The 21,491-nt window shown below is 41.6% G+C and overlaps 1 protein-coding gene across 1 annotated transcript; it reads right to left on the reverse strand.

The window, feature by feature from the left end:
• Positions 1-7,934: 7,934 nt before the first annotated feature.
• LOC106097655 (protein C2-DOMAIN ABA-RELATED 3) lies at positions 7,935-10,414 on the reverse strand. The gene is made up of 2 exons (XM_019367127.2): positions 10,262-10,414; positions 7,935-8,608 (listed from the first exon to the last, which is right to left on the reverse strand). Exon 2 carries the CDS (start codon positions 8,592-8,594, stop codon positions 8,205-8,207), a length of 390 nt encoding a protein of 129 aa, XP_019222672.1. The 5' UTR covers positions 8,595-8,608; positions 10,262-10,414; the 3' UTR covers positions 7,935-8,204.
• Between the last annotated feature and the right edge of the window lie 11,077 nt (positions 10,415-21,491).

Raw genomic sequence — 21,491 nt, forward strand, 5'->3', positions numbered from 1 at the left:
TGACAACCAAACCTTTTGTCCGGGTGTGTAGGTGGGTGTTGGAGTCCGGTGGCGGTCCGCCAGGCGCTTATTGCATTCAGCCATGCGGAGAAGGGTGGCCCAGGTGGCTCTCCAGGCATGCTGACACCTCATAAAGCGCTCACCGACGGCCGGGAACAGTGGCAGTTGGTAGCCTAGGGACGCCTCGAAGGGGGACACACCGGTGGCGGAGAGGTGAGGCTGTTTTGAGCATATTCTATCCATGACAGCTGCTTGTTCCAAGTAGTCTGATTAGTGGACACCAAGCACCGGAGAGCCACCTCGAGCTCCTGATTGGCCCGCTCCGTTTGGCCGTTTGTCTGTGGGTGGAAACCGGAGGAGAGACTGACCTAAGCTCCGAGGGCGTTGCAGAATTCCTTCCAGACACGTGACGTAAACTGTGGCCCCCTGTCTAAAACGATGTCCGCAGGGATTCCAGGAGGCGAAAAACGTGGTTAGTCAGGAGCCGGGCGGTCTCTAGAGCAGTGGGGAGCTTAGGAAGGGCGACAAAGTGAGCAGCCTTAGAGAAGCGATTGATGATGATGAGAATGACTGAGTTACCTGATGAGGCGGGCAGACCAGTGATGAAGTCGATAGCGATGTGTGACCAGGGGTGGCTTTTGAGTCGGTAGAGGTTGGAGGAGGCCGGAAGACGGTTGATGGACGTTTCTGTTTTGAGCACAGGTTGGGCAGGTGGCAATGTATTCGCGGACATCCTTAGTGAGAGAGGGCCACAAGATGAAGCGCTGAAGAAAGGTGACCCGGGTGGACCCCCGGGTGATAGGTGAATTTGGCTGTATGTGCCCAATGTAGTACTCTTGACCTTACTGTGGAGGGGACAAAGAGTAGACCTGGAGGGCCCGTTCCGGGTTCTGGTTCAGTCCGTTGAGCCTCTCTAATCACCGACTCGATCTCCCAGGTCAGGGCCCCAATAACACACGTGGGGGGAAGAATGGGGGGGTCCTGAGCTGTGTCTTTGGAGGCGGTGAATTGGCGTGAGAGGGCGTCGGGCTTGACATTCCGGGAACCGGGTCTGTAGGTGATAGTGAATTGGAATCTTGTAAAAAACAGGGCCCACCTGGCTTGCCTGGCGTTGAGTCGTTTAGCCGATCGAATGTACTCCAAGTTCTTGTGTCTGTCCACACCACAAACGGCTGGGCAGCGCCCTCCAGCCAGTGACGCCACTCCTCCAGAGCAAGCTTCATGGCTAGTAGTTCTCAGTCTCCCACGTCATAGCCGATAGAGACGGCTGATCATTGTCCAGCTGATCCTCCTGGCCGTGACAGAAATGCATCAAGGAAACGACCCCACATGCTTTGAAATTTCCCAATAGAGTTCTGGAGTGAATGTCTTATTTTTTCTAGTTTTAGACACAACATGAGGTCACATAACCACTGTTTGTGAGTGGGAGGGGGAGCGTTCCGCCACCTCAGTAAATTTTCTGTCATGGTCCGACAGCCCTTGCCTGGCTGCCTGCCCATGCGTTATTGTGTGCATGTTGCTCCCTTCCTCTCTCTCCTACTCTCTCTCTCTCTCTCTCTCGTAACGGGATTGTTTACCTCCGAGCGGTGACGAGCATTCCCGAGAGTGTTCCCGCACAGAGACTGACCGCACCTGTTGTTGATCGGAGCCGACCAGCTGTAACCAATTATCCGCCATCTCCCGGGCTGCCGTCTTAACAGGGCGATCGAGCTTCAGTCAGCGCTGGATCATTGTGTGAAGCACGGTAGAGCAGCGCCGACGGTTTTTGTGGCAGTTTATGTTGAGCTGAGGATTGTTTAGTTACTCTGCCTGTGTTTGTGTGTTTGCCACTAGGAGGGAAACGGAGAGAGAGATCACGGGAGCTGGACCGCCTTTTGGGATTACTGTTTGGAAGGAGTCACTACGTGTGTTTTCACTTCACGGCCACGAGCACTGCTAGGAGGAGAAGGAGGAGACCACACCTGGGCACCCCATCACTATATACAAGTATATATATATATATATATATTGAACTGTTGCACCTTTACCGCACTGTAAATAAATCCACTATCTTCTCCCAACGGAGTCCTGCATACGAGTCCTGTTTTCTACACCTACCCTGACATTTTCCCTTCTGGCCAACATAGAACAGAATGATAATGTCTGTCTTTTAGAGGCCGGTAGAGGCACCTCATTCCCACTGATGCCAAACAGAGCAAGAAGGGGGCTAGGGGCCAATGTCACACTGGGAATCCTGGACAGGGTATGGAAAACCTCTGTCCAGAACTGAACGAGACTGGGACAAGATCAATACATGTGGATCAGTGAGGCTTCAGTAGTTTTGCATCTGTCACAATATGGAGAGATTTCAGGATAGATACGAGATAATCTGGATTTTGAGAAATGGGCTCTATGCACCACTTTGAATGATGTTGTGTTGACATGTTTGAGTATGGAGGCCCATGTTTTGTCAGAGATTGTCATGTTTAAGTCTTCTTCCCACAGTGTCTTGAGTTTGGATGAAGAGGTGTGTGTCAACTTTCATAGTAAGATATTTCTTTAAAACAAATGGGCATGCTGCCCTCTTCTGGTTTAATGTTTAATTGTATTTTATCAATGTTGGGTCTGCGCTTCCACAGGCCCTGCTGGTTTAGAGACTTATTCCCGTTAACGAAGCAAGACGAACAGCATAACCGGTTTTTAACATGCTAGCACGGGAAGGATCTCAGAGCAGCCCTTCTGCCCTCAGTCTCTGATCACTTCAGAGAAAGGGCTTCCCCTCCAGCCTTTTATTCTCGTGACACACAGTTTACACAAACACCTATTGTAAACCCCCCTATGGTGTCAGGCACTGTATGTGTGTGTATGCATGTGCGAGAATGTGTGTGTGTGTGTGTATGTGTGTGGGAGCATCTGTATGTGTGTGTGTGTGTGTGTGTGTGTTTGTGTTTGGGGGTGCGTTTGTGTGACCTCCTGCCCACAAAAGGGTCATAAAGGCAGGAAGTTTACTAAACAAGAAAACAGAACCCTCACATAGGATGTGTCCCTATAATAAAACACTACAGCCTCCCCCACCAACAGGCTGGGGAGGTCAAAACAAACAAACGAATGTCTTTGATCATGCTTTTTGAACTAAGACTTACAAATTTAAGTAACATAATGACACCATTTAACAATTTGACTCCAACAATCAACTTATGTGTTTTCTTGTCACTCCTTTTTCTTTCTTTTCTATGTTTTATTTTTAAATAAAATGATTTCTTTCTTTTTCTTAAGTCTTTTCCTCCTCCTGTAGCATGAAAATTACATGGAAAAAATAAAAAAACTAACAAAGACTGGAATTGTTTATTTCCAGTGAACACAAAATAATTCATTCTAATAAACCAAATATTGTCATGTTTAAAATGTGATTGGTGGAAATAAAAATTATCAACCCACAGAGCATTGAATTCAAAGACACCTCAAAAATCAACGTGAAAAAAAAATTATGTATCAGTAAGTAATCATTTTACTGACATGTCATTGTAGCAACTCAAAATTGTATGGACACATGTATTTGGGTGCCTTCCTGAAAACATGGCTTCCTGATGGATGGTGTCCTGATGAATCTCTTCCCAGATTTGGACCAAGGTGACCAGGACAATCTGATAAGATAAGATAAGATAAGATAAGATAACCTTTATTAGTCCCACACGTGGGAAATTTGTTTTGTCACAGCAGGAAGTGGACAGTGCAAAAGTTATGAAGCAAAAATTAGAATAAAATAAAATAAGAATAAATACAGTACACAACTGTGCAGAATAGAATAAAATAAAATACTATATACAGTAGAATATACAGTACAGTATACAGGTGCAAACTTGAGGTGCAAACTTGCGACATCAGATGGACAAAAACATAATGTCACAAAAGTTTTCTATTGAATTTAGATCAGGCGAGCATGGGTTACAGTCAATTGTATCAATTTCTTAATCTTCCAGGAACAGCCTGCATTCTCTCACCACATTAGGCCGATCATTGCAGTGCACCAGGAGAAACCAAAGACCCACTGCGCTAGCATAAGTTCTGACAATGGATCCAAGGATTGCATCCTGATGCCTAATGCCAGTCAGGGTGGCTAGCCTGTAGTGGTCTGTGCGTCCTTCCATGGGTAAGTCCCCCCAAGATCATGACTGACCTACCACTAAACCGGTCACGCTGAACGATGTCACAGGCAGATTCTCCACGGCTTTAGCAGGTGCACAGTGTGCGCACCCTGAGCACAGACATGAAAGGGCCTGATAATTATGGTATTCTACTGCAAATGCCAACCAGGTTCCATAGTGCTGGGGAGTGAACACAGGACCCTCTAGTGGATGTCAGGCCCTGAGACCACCCTCATGAAGTCTGCTTCTGATTGTCTGGACAGACAGTCACACCAGTGGTCATTTTTAAGGCTCTTGTCATGCTCTTCCTATTCCTTCTTACATAAAGGAGCAGATGTCAGTCCTATTGATGGACTTTTGAAGGACCTTCTACAGCCCTGTTTAACTCTCATAGAATAAGTACCTTACTGTGAAGCACTTTGGTGTACCCCCTGGTTTTAAACGTGCTATATAAATAAAATTGTATTGTAATGGTCTTTTGCATTTGATGTTTTGTTAAGCTGTATGTCTGGAATTTGTTCTTTTGCGCCCTCTGGTGGTGAACTATGTAGGGTACAGTTGGTTGCAGTTTGGGTCTCCACCCAGTCATTCTTTTTGCTAGTGCACATGGTGTCGGTGCACTAAAAATATCAGTGGCCTCCACCTGTAAAACTTGCTGTTGCCTCTCTAGTGCACCTGTTCAGTAACACCAAAGCAGCTGAAACTGATTGCCAGCCCTTTCTGTTATTTACTGAGGAGATCGGTGTCCCTCCTGAATTTTCTTTCAAAGATTTTAATGTGTTTTTAAATGAGCTGACAATGGCAACAATGACCTAATAGAAAGGATGAAATAATCACATTAATGGGCCAAAAATAATGCATATAAAATATTCACATTTATTTGTTATCCTGATTTTTTTTTTTCTTTCTGTGACATTACCATCACCACACTCAAGTGCTGAACTGAATTTAAAGTAAATACATATTTAAGCTGTTGAGTTACTTCTGGTTTCTCACAAACACCGAGGCTTTGAGCAAAATGCATCAAACCTACAATTCTGATCTTTAGCTTCACCCTTTTCTCGCAGAGTCCTGAGATACAAAGTATTATTCACATCTATATTATCATATTCATTTTTTTTGCTCTGTTTGTGACCTTAGTTTTAAAAATTCATTCTGGTGTTTATTAAGTCAATTTTAGACTCACACATTTTTAAAATCAGCGGTGACCCGTCAACTCACAACCATCTGTCCTCTACTGTTGAGTCTGTCATGTTTTGATCACATTTAAACTTAATAAAAATAAATAAATGTTTTGGAATATAAAAATATTTGCTTTTAGATAAACTTCAAATATACTTTCTTGGTTGTTTCTGATTAAAATAAATTCAGTCTAAAAAAACCATCAGGTTTACATCACCCACACAAAAGAACAATATACCTGCACACACTTACCAGGAACAGTTCTGAGATTGTTACTCAAAAAGGGTAACAAATGACATGTTGCTTGTTACGTTCACTAAAAGTTATGCAACAAGTTGCTTAATTAATTTCCCTGATAAAGTAATTTGTTACAGTACTGACTTTATAATCATTCTCAAAGTCAAGAGTGCTGTGGTCCACTTCAAAACCAAAAAATCTCACAGGGCCCACCCAAGCTTAAATCTTCACTCTAAACAAACACAAGGAAAAGTGTATTTCTCTTATATAGTGTACAGGATACAGTCCCTAGCCTACACTACTAGTCCAAGTCCAAACAAGATAAAGGGCAAAATTACTAGCAAAAAAGGTTAAAACTGTTACGGAACATAATTTATTAGCTCATCTAAATGAAAGGAAAATGAATTAATTTAGCATGATGCACTAAATTGTAAATAAAGCCTCCCCCTCAATCCTTCTGCTGTAGAATGTGTTACAGTTAAAGGTACTAATGAATAAAAGACCACAACATTATAAATAAAATGTGTTTTTTAATCAAAAACAAATGAATAAAATATTCACTGATGGCCCACATGGGTGCAGCATTTCTACATAAAAGAAAAGGTTTGCCTCAGTTAGAATGAAAACTGTTATTCTGACAGGAGGAACAAAGCTTCTGCCTCCCTCCCTCCTCTTTAATTTGCAAGAAGCTGTTTTGTTTGTCTGTTTTTGAAAACATTAAGTTATTTTTAAAGGTTTATTCTTAAAGGTTAAATCAAGGAACAAGAAAATGTTAACAGGGAGTCATTTTTGCTAATCTGTCTCTTAAATATACAAAGAACTGAATCTAAATTAAATTACAAAAACTCAACCAAACAATTACTTGTATCAGGTGCCAAAAGTAGAGAATTATCTACTTTTCAAAAAGTTGATTAAAAATAAAAACGGTATTAAAGCATATTTTTGCCATAGTTTCTGATCACAGGTATTGATAAAATGAATCAAGTTATTGTGTGATCACTAATGACAGATTCTTTATATTGAATTTTATTATGTTGTGTTTGGCACAAACATAATAAAATTGACCCAATATCTGTTGTTTTTGGAGCATGAGTTATTGTTTTGTTTTGCTTTGTTGAGATTGTATATGTCACTCTGTTAAGGTATTAAAGTTCTTTCTTTTTTTATTAGCCAGTGCATCACTTTACTTAATGGGGATCTTAATGAATTAAAAATCAAACAACTGTGACTGATTTGTGTTTTTTTTTTATTAGGATTAAATTGTGAATTATCATTTGAGCTCATGAGAACCAAAGAAAGGAAGCAACATGAGGAACTGTAAAAAAAAAAAAAAAAAAAAAAGAGTAGATAATAGCTTTGAAGGCAGTTTTCAAACTCTCCGTCAGCAGAAAGTCCCAAGAAAAAGAATCGAAAGAAAGTCAGAAAGTAAACCAACCATTTAGTTGGAAATGAAGCAGACTCATCAAGGCAAAGCTAAATGGGGAACTGAAATTACAATGTGTGTTATTTTAACATGATTTTATCAGATAAACTGTGTGACAAGGTTTGATATAAGAGGCTATGGCTGCTTAAAAACTGTCTATAGGCTGTAACTGAGAAATATGAATATAACATTAAGAAACACTTGTGGAAAGGCACGAGTTTGGTGGTGAGAGGAGGGACTTTAAATGTAGGGACTATGACCGCTAAAGGAAGAGAACTGGCTGTTATGATGGCGGGAAGGAAGGTACGTATGTTGTGTGTACAGGTGGAAGGGAAGCAAGGCCAGGGTCACAAAAGGTGGATTTAAAGTTTTCTACCACAGTGTAGACAGGAAGACAAAATGAGTAGGTGTAATATTAAAGAAAGAGTATGTGAATGGTGTTGTGGAAGTGATAAGAACATCAGACAAGATTGTCCCAGTTTCAGGTGCTGGTTTAGCTCACTGGGATGAGCAGGTGCCCATATGGTGCATGATTGAGTGCGGCCAGCCCGGGGCTTGAGTTTGATCTGTGGCCCTTTGCCGCATGTCTTTCCCTTCTTTGATGTTTCACTCCAGAACCATACATTTGTTTTCTCTTTTGTTTTTTTAACCATTCAGAGGTGGATTTGTTGGTGTGTTTTTGATCATTGGCCTGTTGAACAAGTTTGCTTAAGCTTCAGGGGACAATGGTCAGACATTCTTAAAGTGACTTATTATTAATTCCATTGTATATGAACATCCAGTCATTTGATGTTTCATTCATTTTATCCTAGTCATCATCATTCTCATATAAACATTCATTTCAACATAACCTCTTTCTAATTCAAATGGATAGAAATACTTTTTCTCTTCAAAAATCTGTGTTTGTCAGTCACAGTATTCTCAATATGTTTCTCTTATTAAATCATACATGTCAGACATTCTCTGAATATTTGCTTAGTCATTCTTTTATTTTTTTATTTTTTCATAGCAAGAAACGTTATTTCAATTGGTGAAACAGGGCAGCAAGGACTGAAGTGTAGTAGAAAAACTTTACAGGTTTTAAGAGGCTTGATCTTGTTGGTTAATGTGAGCATTAATAAAACCCTGAAAATGGATTTCAGATCTACTATAATAGTCTACATTTTTAGGCTGTGGTAAATGAAGGCTGCCTATGGACATCAGACGTCATACAAATCTCTGCATGCCTACTGATTGTTTCAACCAAGAGTATACGTGTAATGGAGAGTCCCGCCTTTGGTCAGGAAGCAGTCATGCTGATAGGTTCCCACCTTGAGCTGCCTTTGGCAGACTCCCAGCTGATCATCAAAGAGCAAGTCTACGTCATAAACCTCGAGAGTCAGCATGTCATTTTCCTCTGCATAGAAGTAGGAGAATTCCTCTTCCCACCAGGGGTTCGGGTCATTGTAGCGAACAGATGTTTTACCCAGAGAAGTAGAACCAGAGGACACAGTGACATAGGCGTCTGTGGTTAACAGGACAACGGTGGGAAGATCAGTGGCTCGCAGATCATACACCTTCAGTTGGGCTTCGACCATGATTGAACTGCACATGAGCAGCAAAAGGACGAAGGGCACACTAGAGTCCATGGCTTTGCTGGAGGCTGTGGAGAAGGAACAATAGAGATTTACATTTTAGCCAGGATACCTGGATCGACACAATCAGCCCATGTGAGGGTCTATTTTATATCGGATGGAACACATTTATGCAATCCTCAGCGTTGTCAACATATATATCCTCTGTGTACATTGCAGTGAACTGTGTTCCTAAGTCTGTACAGACATTTTCACTAAACAACTGTGTCTGTTTTTAATGCAGTGCTCCAGGGTCATTCAGTGGTTTATCAAGGACATTGTATTGTTTTCCCACTTGTTTACTCACATCCTCCTCCCTTATAACCATGTCAACTCTCTTCTCTTTTACTTCTCTCATAACTACTTCACAGTAGACTCCACTCTTAAAATTAAATGCATCTATGGGTAACAGTAAAACTGAGTGATCCACTAGTCAATAGTTGGGAAACTGCGAAGTAGGCCATTATAACATCAACCTTTACAGTGAACATAACAAAAAAGTATGTAAAATCAAAAATACCTAACATCAGAACAAGAAACGCAGTAAAAAGGTTTTACAAATCAGAGACCTGTAAAAATGCTGAACCTGTATTCCTTTGTTAATTAATATTAAACAATATTTTGAATATTGACTGAATTTTCCATGGGCACAGTTCAGGTATTCTTTGGGTTTCAGGAAGGTTCTATAGGATTTTTTCATGCTGTGTGTAACAAGTCTTCTTGCCTCTTCACAGTCAACTCTGTGTGTTATACGAAAAAAAAACAACAAAGTATTGGACAAAGTATTCCAGGACAAAAGCTGGAATACTTTGTGCACATGCATGTCGTCACTGTCGGTGCCAAAAAGCTCACAGTATCATTTCCTGAGCCCTCAGGTTTCAAGGTAATGTGTGTGAAAAGATTAGTCTGCTAACAGCTGATGTTGTTTGGACTGTGTTTCTGTTCACTTTGGTGTTATCACATGGGGTCTTTTCCATAAATGTGACCGACACTGATGAAAGGATGAAAAGCTCAAGCATCTCTACGTAAAAAAACAACAACAACAAAAAACAGTTAACCAGTTCAGGGTTGCAAGGGTTTCAAATATAATATTTGTAACTAATATTTTAAATAGGAAAATAAAAAGGCAGCAGATTAATTTAAGGAAAATATCAAACACAATGTGGTAATAAAATGAACTCAGACATGTGAAATAGTACAAATGAAAAGGGTAAATTCACCACACAATGTGATCAGATTATTATTAAAATATATAGTATGAGCAAAAAAATACGGGAAACAATTTAACTGTTTCAATAGATCTAAATGATAAATTGAAGACGAAAAGATCTTTAAAAAAAAAATTCTTCATGAATCCATTTTTTAACCAATTTTTGAGTCTTTACCTGCACTGATTACACTGACCATCATTACAATTTAATAAAGTAAAAGAACTACAAAGTTTTTCAAAGCAAAATGTTTTCTGTCGTCTTCACATTATAAAACATTTAGCATAAGCAACAACAGTAACGACATGATCTAACTCATCTGGGTATTATGAGTTTGGATCCAGCTTAGTAAATCAGAGGGCCACAAATGACTTTTAGAGCTCAGGCTATTCTGATTGGATTAGAACAAGGAAAACTTTACACTATACACTTTTAATTTGAGCAGAAAGCAAAAAGGCAGTTCTAAACTCTTACCTGTAGCTTGATCTTGTCTCTCACCACGTTACCTGCTGTTCAGGATGTTTTAGAGGCTGTCTTATCAGCTTTAAGTCAACAATACACTGGCCACACAACCTGCTCAACTCTCACGATTATATAATATGTCCAAATTGGAACATCTGGTTATGATGTCTTGTTTGGCCACCTTCTCCACACTCTCAGAGTCCTGTAAAATCTTGTCACATCCAACTTGTTGCAGAGGGCACTGTCAGGATCCCTTGCTGTCACTTGATAGCTTGATAGCTCCTTAGCTGTTAGCAGGGCTGGACTGGGACAAAAAATCGGCCCGGGCATTTTGACTAGAGACCGGCCCACCAGGTATTATAGGAAAAACCATAAAGCCTTTGAATAAAAACAAATGCTGTTGTCACAGTGATGTATGCTGTCTTGTTGGTATATATGTATCAGTCTAATAAACTTAAACCTACACCATCCTCTCTATTCTGGTATTCTAAACAGTACCCGAAAGTAGACTGCTTGGTCGAGTTAACCTCCTGAACTATCTACAACACATGGTGAAAACCTGAAATTAAGACAGAGAAGGCTACAGGTGAGATATGATCATTACTGATTACTGATGACAGATTTAGATATATTTTCATAAACCATTCATTTGCCACATCAATAAACAGCATGGCAGGGCAAAATATTTTTTCTAACATGGTAACATTTAAAAAGTGAAAGGAGATAGAAAGACAGATGAGAAAGAATAAAACTTAACTGACTTTTTGATGGCATTTTACACACAGTACTGTTACAGTATCTAGAAAATGTGGGAAAATACTGGCATCATAAACAGTACTTAGCTACTTCTGAAGAAATTATGATGGGACCCTAAAAAAAATTACTATGTACAATAATGGATTTCTATACATTTTACATCAGATGAAAATGTTTGTTGTAAGATTCAGATAATTTTTTTTAAAAGCGAGACATTTTAAATGCGAATAAGAAAGAAAAGTATTTTATTTGTCCCCCCCTTTCCCTGTTAATGCCCTAACTGGGCCCCTGGCAACACTTTGCTAGACCCGCCCCTGCACAGTTACCAGCTGTCAGCTACGTAGAAAAGGATCCTGGTGTTATTTGTCTCTCAGAAACAGTTCATAATTTCCCTTCAACTCATTCATGTCACCTAAAAGGTAAACCTGTTTCTCCATCACCTGTTCAGCTCTGATGATCCAGTAAGGACATCTCCTGGTTTCATCTTCATGTTTCCCTCTCACCAGATATCCAAACCGACATCATGACCAGCAGCTTTTACAGCTGTGGCTCCAGCAAACATCAGCTGATACTAGAAATTAATATTAAATAAATTCTAACAACAGCTGATCAAGCTTAAAGGTGCTGCTGTTGTTCAGCACGACATCCGCTGGTTTCCTCTTACTGGCGCAAAGTGGGCAATAAATAAACAAGAGAGAAAAGCCGATCAGCTGATCATTGATCAGTTTCATGATTGAAGTAGAAACAGGAGAAGGGGGGGAGAGAATGAAAGAAGAAGAAGCAGCTGTTCAGCAAAGACACAGAATAACTCCAGCTTTGTGTTTTTTTCATTGTAGCTGAAGTCCAAGACAAACTGTTCCTTTCACCTCAATACGAAAAGCGCAATATTTACTCTGAATACGAGACGATTCCGTTTTTTACAGGACGGTTGGAAACTCTAACAACTAACCTTATAAATACGATAAAACAAGTTCAACATCAATAATATCACAGCACCCGCCCAGCAGTATATAAACTACGTCATGCTAGCTAGTAAGCAGTACGAGTTATTGTAACTGACTGTAAAAAGTCAGCATAACGAAAATAAACTCCACCTAAACTTGGTTTATATCTGACCCAGATAGACTGCAGGTCATAACTTCTGACCTGAAGTTCAGTTCACCGCCTCGGGTCTCTGCTCCTCCTGCCTTTCTGTCATCCACCTGCCAGCGTGTTGCATCTGCTGGCCTCCACCACTTGCTAATGTTACTGAATCTGTGGAAGCTCCGCCATAGCCACCACCAAACAACTGAGTTATTTTTACACATCTCCCAGCATCTGGCCAATCCACCACCTTTCAGTGTTTATACCGTTATGGAAAAAAACGAACCCCCCCCCCCAAAAACCCATCGGCCCATAAAAACGGAAAATCACCATCGGCCCACCGGGCAAATGCCCAGTATGCCCGATGGCCAGTCCAGCTATGGCTGTTAGTTTTGAGTGTGCAGTGCAGTACACTTTTTTACAGTCTAGGTATGCATGTGAGGAAGTAAAAAAGTGAAAAAGTTGTAACAGCCAGGCAGAAGCTGATTTTGTGAAGAGTGCTGACAAAATGGAACGTGGAAAGTAACTTGAATAAACCAAAAATGAGCCTTTATTTTGGCTGATACCAAAACACAAGAAACAAGGCAAATATTCAGGTAAATATTTCAGGAACATAAAGTCTCATAGCCTTTTATACATCCACTATGTAGAAGGCGGTGATGGCCAAGCAGATGTGGGTGATGACCCTTGGGCAGCATGACGGGTGGTCGATGGCGTGGAGGTCGATGAGACCTCTCGGTCTTTGCAGGCGCTGCTGAACACACTGGACAGATCTTGGCTGAACGTGGACGTGGATAGGCGGGATGTGCTGGATGGCTCGGCGGAGCCTCTAGGCATGGCAGGATCCTGGACGGGCTTGGCTGAACCCCCAGCTGGCAAGACAGTTGCTGGATGAGCTTGGCTGAGTCTCCAGCTGAGACATGAACAGGGGCAGGAGCCTGCTAGCAACAACTGCTCCCACGCGAGATATTGGTATGAGTGCAGAGCTCAGCTGTGCCCTTGTTGGCCTCACCCTGGGAACCGGCTTGGGTGCCGGGGCCAAACCGGACGCCAGCCACTCCCACCCGAGGAACCTAGGAGTGGGAACTGGCACAGGTGCTGGCTGGGTGACCACTGCCTCCACCCGAGATCAGACCCAGGTACGAGGTCGAGTGGCACCTCAGCCACCCTGGGAGCAGGAGTAGAGTCCAGAACATTAGCTTCTTGAGGTGCTGATATGGATCGTGACAAAAGTTCTCTAATGGACGAGGACAGAGCTGGGGGGGGGGGGTTTGGTCAAACACAGCAGGTTTAACAAGCTCTGTTCCTGAAGTCTGAGCTGATGAAGGACGAAATGCTGAGCATATATTTCTGCATTCTGCATTTTGGCAATTTGCCGATGCTATATTGTTTCAACCTCTTCCTAGGAATTTTATCAGATCGACTTCATATTTAGTCAGCCTAAACTAAAGAAGTGCATATTGCTAATGTCACAGTGTACTGAAGCAGACTGTATGGATTGTGAAAAGCAGACCCAAATGCAGACACAAAAGAATGTGGAACAAAACTTGATATTAACAAAAGGTGAGCCGTTTAATAAGGCTTATAAAAAGAAGGTTCAAACAAAAGGCAAGACAAACTGATGCAAAAATAAACTAGGAGAACTAAAAAACATCATGAAAAACCTGAACAAACCTGGACATGAAACAACAGACAACCTGACGACAAATGAAAGAAAACACGCAGACTTGGAGAAACAGCTGAGGCTAATCTGACATAACAAGACACAGAAAGCAAAGCTGACTACACTGCACATAGGACACAGACTTTCAAAATAAAACAGGAAACAGCATGGAATGATGCAGCCATGATAACACAAGCTTGACAACATGAACAAGAAGACAAGAAACATGACAGAGGAATGAAAACACTACAGTAGGTGAGTCCAGTTGGTGGGCATGAGAAGGAGATTAGGAGATTTAAGTTAAACACAGATTTCCTTCATGTACAGTGATCAGACTTGGAGAGCGATCGCAGGCCGTAGGGTGTCCACAGCTTATTGGAGTCTCTCATATCCCAGAAAATGTGCTCCAGCTTGGGTGAGTCGGGCTGGGGAATCTGCAGTAAGAAGGGGAACAAGCTAACATAACCAAAATCATTAACATACTGCGCTTTGGGGGCCCTGCGGACAGAGCGAACGAGACGAGCTATGGGGAACTGATGACGAGGCTGACATGAAAAGAGCACGTGAGGCCAAGTTACCACCATAGATACCAGAACAAACTGGCAAGGAGCAACAGGCATCGCCGGTTTTTAAGAAGCTCTCCTGCTGATGGCTGCAGACAAGTCCCATTTGAGAAGGTGACAACTCCGCCCCCGAAGGGATGGATAGAGAACAACAGTCTAAGGAGCTTGGAAAGAAAAGCATCTGGACTTCTTTCATTTTCCTTGAAGATGTTTCACCTGTCACCCGAAAAGCTGCTTCAGTTCAAAGAGCAATTGCTGGAGAGTCCCAGATTTTAAGCCATGTGGGAGTGTCCCGAAGAGGGTCATGGACCCCCTATTGATCCTCTACCTAATCGCACAAGCCAAGGTGTGAAAACGGGTGTGGGTCACAATCAGCCAAAGTTTCGGGTGAACCCATTGTGAAACCTAGCCCCACCCTATCATGTGATTTCCTGAGGTCAAATGGACCAGGATGTGAGAGGGTGTTAAGGCGTCTGGGAAGGGATCTCAAAATTGGATTATAGGTGGCAGACAGTTGGTGTTGTAAGCCACCGCCTCTGTTCAAAGATGGTCGTTCACAGTGGTCATAGATGGCTTCTTTCACTCCTCTTTCAAACCATCTGTCTTCTCCGTCCAAAATGTGAACATTGGCGTCCTCGAAAGAGTGACCTTTGTCCTTTAGATGCAGATGGACAGCTGAGTCTTGTCCCGTGGAGGTGGCTCTTCTATGTTGTGCCATGCGTTTATGCAGTGGCTGTTTGGTCTTTCCAATGTAGAGGTCTGAACATGCCTCGCTACACTGTACAGCATATACTACGTTGTTAAGTTTGTGTTTGGGAGTTTTGTCTTTGGGATCAACCAGTTTTTGTCTGAGTGTGTTAATGGGTCTGAAGTACACTAGGTTGCTGTGCTTGGAGAAGATTCTTCTGAGTTTCTCTGACAAACCTGCTACATAGGGGATGACAATGTTGTTCCATTTGTCTTTCTGATTCTCCAGAGTTAGGTCCGAGGAGCGCTAGGATAGTGGCAAGGTGTTTGGAAATGTTGTAGGTAGCTGAGTTTATGCTGCTAACAATCGGTCTGAGTGGGACCCCTTCTTTGTGGCTCTTTGGAAGTCCATAAATACAGGGTATAGCATCCCCTGGGTATTGATGATCCTTATGGCCACAAGGATTAATAAATTAACACAAACAGAAGCAGAGCAAATCAGAATGAAGGTTTCAGCCACCCTCTCCAGTGCTAAAGTCCAATGGTTTCACCTCACGATACAAGAAAAGAAGCCTGTCACATCCCTGAGCAAAGACCAAAACATCACCATATTACCAGCCAACAAGGGGATGTGCAATGTTGTTCTAAACACAACGGATTATCACACAAAAAACTGTGGCAACAATACCTTGAAGCCTTAAAATGAGACCTCACAAGCAGCTGCTAAAAGAAAGTTATCAGTTACCTTCAAGAACTTGAATAAAGTCATTGACAAAGACACTGACTGCCCTATATATCATTGTCTATACCCAAGGGATGCTATGTACCAGTGTACTGTTCCTCCCAGGTTGACCATGTTCACCTAAAAAGCGATCTAAATAAACATCAGTTTGTTTTTTATATCCTGTCCTCTCTGCCAGCTTTTGCAATAAGTATTGTGTTGCTGAACACATTTTGCTTTTAAAAGAACAGCTATATAGAATCTCTATAGGCTCCTCTTGTTTATGCGAATCTTTTATCTGTTTATTTATTAGTTTCTTTTTCTTTTACTTCAGATATTACATTATATGTGGAAAACACAACACGGGCACCATGTAGCGATCCCCCCAACCCCCATAGGGGCACTGCCCCACCCACAGCCCCACCCACCAGCCTCCCAACGCACTGGTCCCCCAATTCCCTATTTGTGTGATGATATGTTGTGAAACTTAATGACTAGAGCAGTGGTGGGCAGAGAAGGAAGAGAGGACCAAAACACAGGACTCACGGGTTGGTGAAGGATGAGGACGGTGTTTAGTATAACGACAGGATGAACAGAACATAACAGATAGACTGACACTGACTGACTGAATGAATGGCAGGCTGGCTGCACTCAGCTGAAACACACATGTGGAATTGGTGATGACAAGACAATGAACTGAGGGAACTGAGGGTTTAAATACCAGGTTAATGATGATGATTACAGACTGGTGAATACACAGCTGAACTTAATCTAACTGATACGTAGGAAGTGGAACAGAACATATTGCACACAGGCAAATGGCTAACACAATAAAACAGGAAATGTGAACATGTGGAAAATAAAAAGAGAACATGAACAAACTGAAAACACGACCCGGGAACCCTGACAAGAGGAGGCCAGCCACAAAGCTTGGCCAGCCCCCACGACCACAAGCACACCAGGCAAGAGAGGGGCGGGTTGCCATGTTTCATTCCTCGCTGGTGCAAACAACCTGAGCACAGAAAGACCCACATACACAAACCGAATCACAGTAAAAGGTCAGAAGGTCGGGTATTAGAAAGATTTCTTTACTCAAACTGCATTTTTTATTCATCATATTTATTAGACTTTGAGTTATTTACTTTCACTATAGCTGTCACGGTCGGACGGTCCTCCCCAGACGACCTGCTTGTTGTGTATGTGTCTCCCTCTCCTTTTTTCCCCCTCTCCTTACTCTCCGGCCCCGGCTATGTCTAGGAGCCTTAGACGTAAGCCGAGGGTAAGCGCTCTCTCTATCCCACCTCTCTCTACCAGTGTTGCCAACTTAGCGACTTCGTCGCTATATTTAGCGAGTTTTCAGACCCCCTTAGCGACTTTTTTTCTAAAAAGCCACTAGCGACAAATCTGGTGACTTTTGTTGGTGTTATTGAAGACTTTTTGACATGAAAGCATGTATTGCTCTCACTCTCAACAAGCAGCGGGTGCTGCGGTGAGCACCTCACCCGTGCCAAAGTACTCACAGGCGGCGGATAGTCCTCATGCAGCAGTTGCCTCCAGCTGCTGTCAGAGCAGGGGATGTTTTCACCTACGCGTCCAAACTGCAAATGAATGACTGTAATGCAGTCAGTTTTTCTTTTACTGTTACTTTTTGTGGATCACAAGGCTTAAAACTACTTAAAAGCACGCAAACACATAAAAAAGTAACTGTGCCAGAGTGCCTATTTTGGGTCAATTTTGTCGATCCCAAGCCCGAATAAAGGCGAGGGGTTGGAATTGTGACATTAAAAAAAAACATAATTGCTAAAAGAAATTTTATTTGTACTTCTAAATATATTCTAAATGCATTTAGGGTGTTTTTTTACTCACTTTGTGTCTCTTCCATGATGTTATTTCTCTCTCCTACAGTGTCGGTTACAATTACATAAGCATGACCAATTATGCAAATTAGGTGATGACATCATTTAGCGACTTCTAGCGACTTTTAGGACATCCAATAGCGATTTTTCTTAGGAGGAGTTGGCAGCACATGCTCTCAACATTTATTATGTTTCTGTTCTTGGTCTCTGTTTTCTGTGTCTCTGGGGGACAGAGACCCTGGCAACCTTCTTCCTCTGCAACAAAGCACAAGCACACAAACACTCCCACCAATAGAGAAGAGAAAGAGAAAGCAAAACTAGAAAGAAAGAGAAAAGGAAATACAAGGGTCAGGTAAGGCCGAGAGGACAGGGAGACCATGGCTGTGTCTCAATTCTGGGGGCCGCATTTGAAGGCCAATTATGTCACAGCGATGTGACGAAGGCTTGGGACAGCCTTGAGAATGCGGCCAACAAATGCGCCCTTCATTTCCCCGAATTTGACGGATGGGTCATGTGTATCCTTCGTGGCCCAACCTATCCCAGAATTCATAGGGCGGCCCAGCCAATTCCAGTTTCCAACAATGGTGGCAGTGACTTATTTGTAATATTACTCTTATTACTCTTTGCAATACTTTATTGATTAAATTAGTATTTATTATATTTTTATATAGTATAGTTTTCACACAGCTGATGTGAGATGGTAGAGAATTTACTCCAGTGTCCTGTTCTATTTTAGGGAGCAAGGAGCAAACGGCTGAGTTTATTAAACTGCACCGAGACAGCTGCTAGACCAGGGGTGGGCAATCTCAGTCCACGAGGGCCGGTGTCCCTGCAGGTTTTAGATGTGTCCTCGAACCAACACAGCTGATTTAAATGGCTAAATTAGCTCCTCAACATGTCCTGAAGTTCTCCAGAGGCCTGGTAACGAACTAATCATGTGATTCAGGTGTGTTGACCCAAGGTGAGATCTAAAACCTGCAGGGACACCGGCCCTCGTGGACTGAGATTGCCCACCCCTGTGCTACACCGTCCTATTTCACAGCCTCGGACTTCCAGCCTTCTTGGTCTTCAAAGGACCCGGCCCACATAGACTGCGAAGGCCGGGTCCTCCAAAGGATGCAGCTCCTGAACCGAGACACAGCTCATGACATTTCTTTTATAAGAGAGGCCAGTGAGGCACATTAGTAGGACAAGCAGATGCCTGATTATAGTATCTCCTTTGGTTCTTTAGCTTATTATCACCTTTCTTTTGTTTGATAATGACAGTAAAGATTGAAAATTTCTTAATGAAACTCGCAGTGAATGTAATCAAGAACTTTCTCTGAAACAAGCAAAAAGAGTGAAAAAAGGGAGGGGCAACCAGCTGCCACAACCAGTTGGGGGTGAGTTGATGAAGACAGGACAAAGATGTTCTCACTTGGTGTTGACTCTTTCTTCGATAGAGTATCACTTCCTGTTCCTGTTGCAATGCATAGTGGTGTTCTTGTGTAGCTTATCTTCATAGCCAACTTAATTTATACATTACGTCTTAAAACTTCCACCAAAAAATGTAAAAATCACTTAGATTTAAGTTAGTATGTTTAATTTTTTCTATAAAACATTTCCGAAGTTATATTTTGTATGATATGTGTTTACTGGTGTTATTTTGTGCTGCGGCAGTGTTTACATCTGTGAAATATTAAAATATTTTAACCTCATTTTTTCTTGTTTTTTTCTTTTACAAATTTATTTTTAAAAAAGTTTGCCTACATTAAAATTAATTGTATAAACAAATAAAGTGTGAGTCCATTTATTGACCTCAAAATGATTAGTTTTAGTTATTCAAGTATGGGGAATTCCTCATTGCACATGCTGAAGAACAAGGGAATGTTCACAGTGTCTCTCAGTGTTCGTTTGTCTATTGTCTAAGGAGAAAAAGCAATAAGATTATTTATTTATTATTCAGAGGCAACTGGACTAAACTCTGGTCAGAGTCTTGATGCCTCAGCATGAGTAATCATCCACAAAGCTACATTAAGGGTCAGTGTATGTGTCTAAATAACTATATAAAATCATTAAAGAAACACCTAAAAGGGTAAATCCAAATGAAGTAGAAAAAGTGAAAGATTCAAAAATATCTGTGTGATCAGACAACCATGAATTTAAACTAAAGGACAGACGACCATTTTGTTTCTTACTTAATTTTTTTATGTTTATTCTTTTTGTAAATAGTCCTTTGTGCACTTTTGGAGACGACATAAAAAATTCCAATCTCAGAACATCATCTGACTATGCGTGCATTTGTTTGGGAGGAGTTTATGAGAGGACCCCGCGACACAAACCGAAGACCAATGCACAACTCGAAAAAATGATCTTTAGTTGATCTCTTTAGCTGGGGATTGAACATCCATCCATCTATTCTCTTCTGCTTATCCCTTTTCAGGCTTGCGGGGCTGGAGCCTATCCCAGCTGTTTTAGAGCAAGAGGCAGGGTACACCCTGGACAGGTCGCCAGTCTGTCACAGGGCTAATACATAAACACAGACAACCATTTGCTCTCACATTCACACCTATGGGCAATTTAGAGTTACCAATTAACCCATGCAAACACGGGGAGTACATGTAAACTCCATACAGAAAGACTCCAGCCTGATGGTGGAATTAAACTCAGGACCTTCTTGCTGTGAGGCAACAGTGCCAACCAGTGTGCCACCGTGCTGCCACCCTATTAAAAGCCAGAGTAAGATATTTCTTTAAAACACGTTTTAATGTTTAATTTTATTGTAGATTGAGATTATTTTATTGGCTCATCTGAATTTTAGACCCAGGGATGAAGCTGTTCACTGTCCAGTTTCTGGAAGTTTCTCACAAATACTTTTATGAGGTACTTTGCAGGACATATCAAACCACTTGATGACAGGTTCAATGATTTCCCCCATCCTCACACAGTGGTCTCCGTCAGGATCTTCCTTTTTCCAATCATCTGGCTCCTGACGGATCCAAAATGTCAAACTAAGAGATGAACAAAAAAAATGAACTGTTAAAAATGCTTCACTAAGTTTGAAACTGGAAATAGACAAATATTTGATGAAGAAGAAATGGCATAGTACCGGTAGTCGTTTTCATTGAGGGAAATTGTTCAATAAACAGAAGTCAGTGTGCTACTCTACCACAAAAAGCTGTCATTTTTTTCCATCTGTGTGTTCTTTTTTTTGTCGCAATCATCCACTGAAACCACAAAGTAACCAAATCTTCTCCACACTGTCTGTGTGAATAGAAATACATACAGTACATGCATAGCATAGATTTTCACTGCTCAGCAGATGAAACCCATCTTTATCGATCCATGAAGTCAGATAACACACACCAATTAATTAAAATGTAGGAATGTCGTGAACATATAAAGACCTGGATGACCTTTAATTTTCTGCTTCTAAATTCAGGTAAAACTGATGTTACTGTACTCATCCCTGAAAACCTTATAAACATGGTGTCTTACCAGATACTTACTATGGATGGCATTACCCTGGCCTCCAGTTACACTGTGAGGAATCTTAGAGTCATTTCCTTTAATTCACATATTACACAAATATGTAGGACTGCTTTCTTCCATTTGCACAACATCTTGTTGTTGTCCCTAGAGTATTTAAAAGTAGAATTGGAGGGAGAGCCTTGAAAACTCTTCCACAGAAGAGTTTTCAGGCTGAAAACTCACAGAAGAGTCCCAACCATCATGATTAATCCCATCTCAACTGTCCATGTAGCTTCCTCTCTACAAAATAAAACTATGAACTAATGCTGATACAGCTATTGAGGAAAAATGTGTTTCAGCATTCAAATTAGACAATCATCTGCTCTCTTACGATGAGTCTGAGAATCCAATCCAGAAATTGTCCCCAGCATCCTTAATCGTGTCTCTAAACACTGGGAATATC

The sequence above is a fragment of the Oreochromis niloticus genome, linkage group LG22 (genome assembly GCF_001858045.2).
Source record: "Oreochromis niloticus isolate F11D_XX linkage group LG22, O_niloticus_UMD_NMBU, whole genome shotgun sequence".
NCBI lineage: Eukaryota > Metazoa > Chordata > Actinopteri > Cichliformes > Cichlidae > Oreochromis > Oreochromis niloticus.

Excerpts from the sequence above, each read along its gene's own strand:
- LOC106097655 (XM_019367127.2), bottom strand. The coding sequence starts at position 8,594 with ATGGACTCTAGTGTGCCCTTCGTCCTTTTGCTGCTCATGTGCAGTTCA.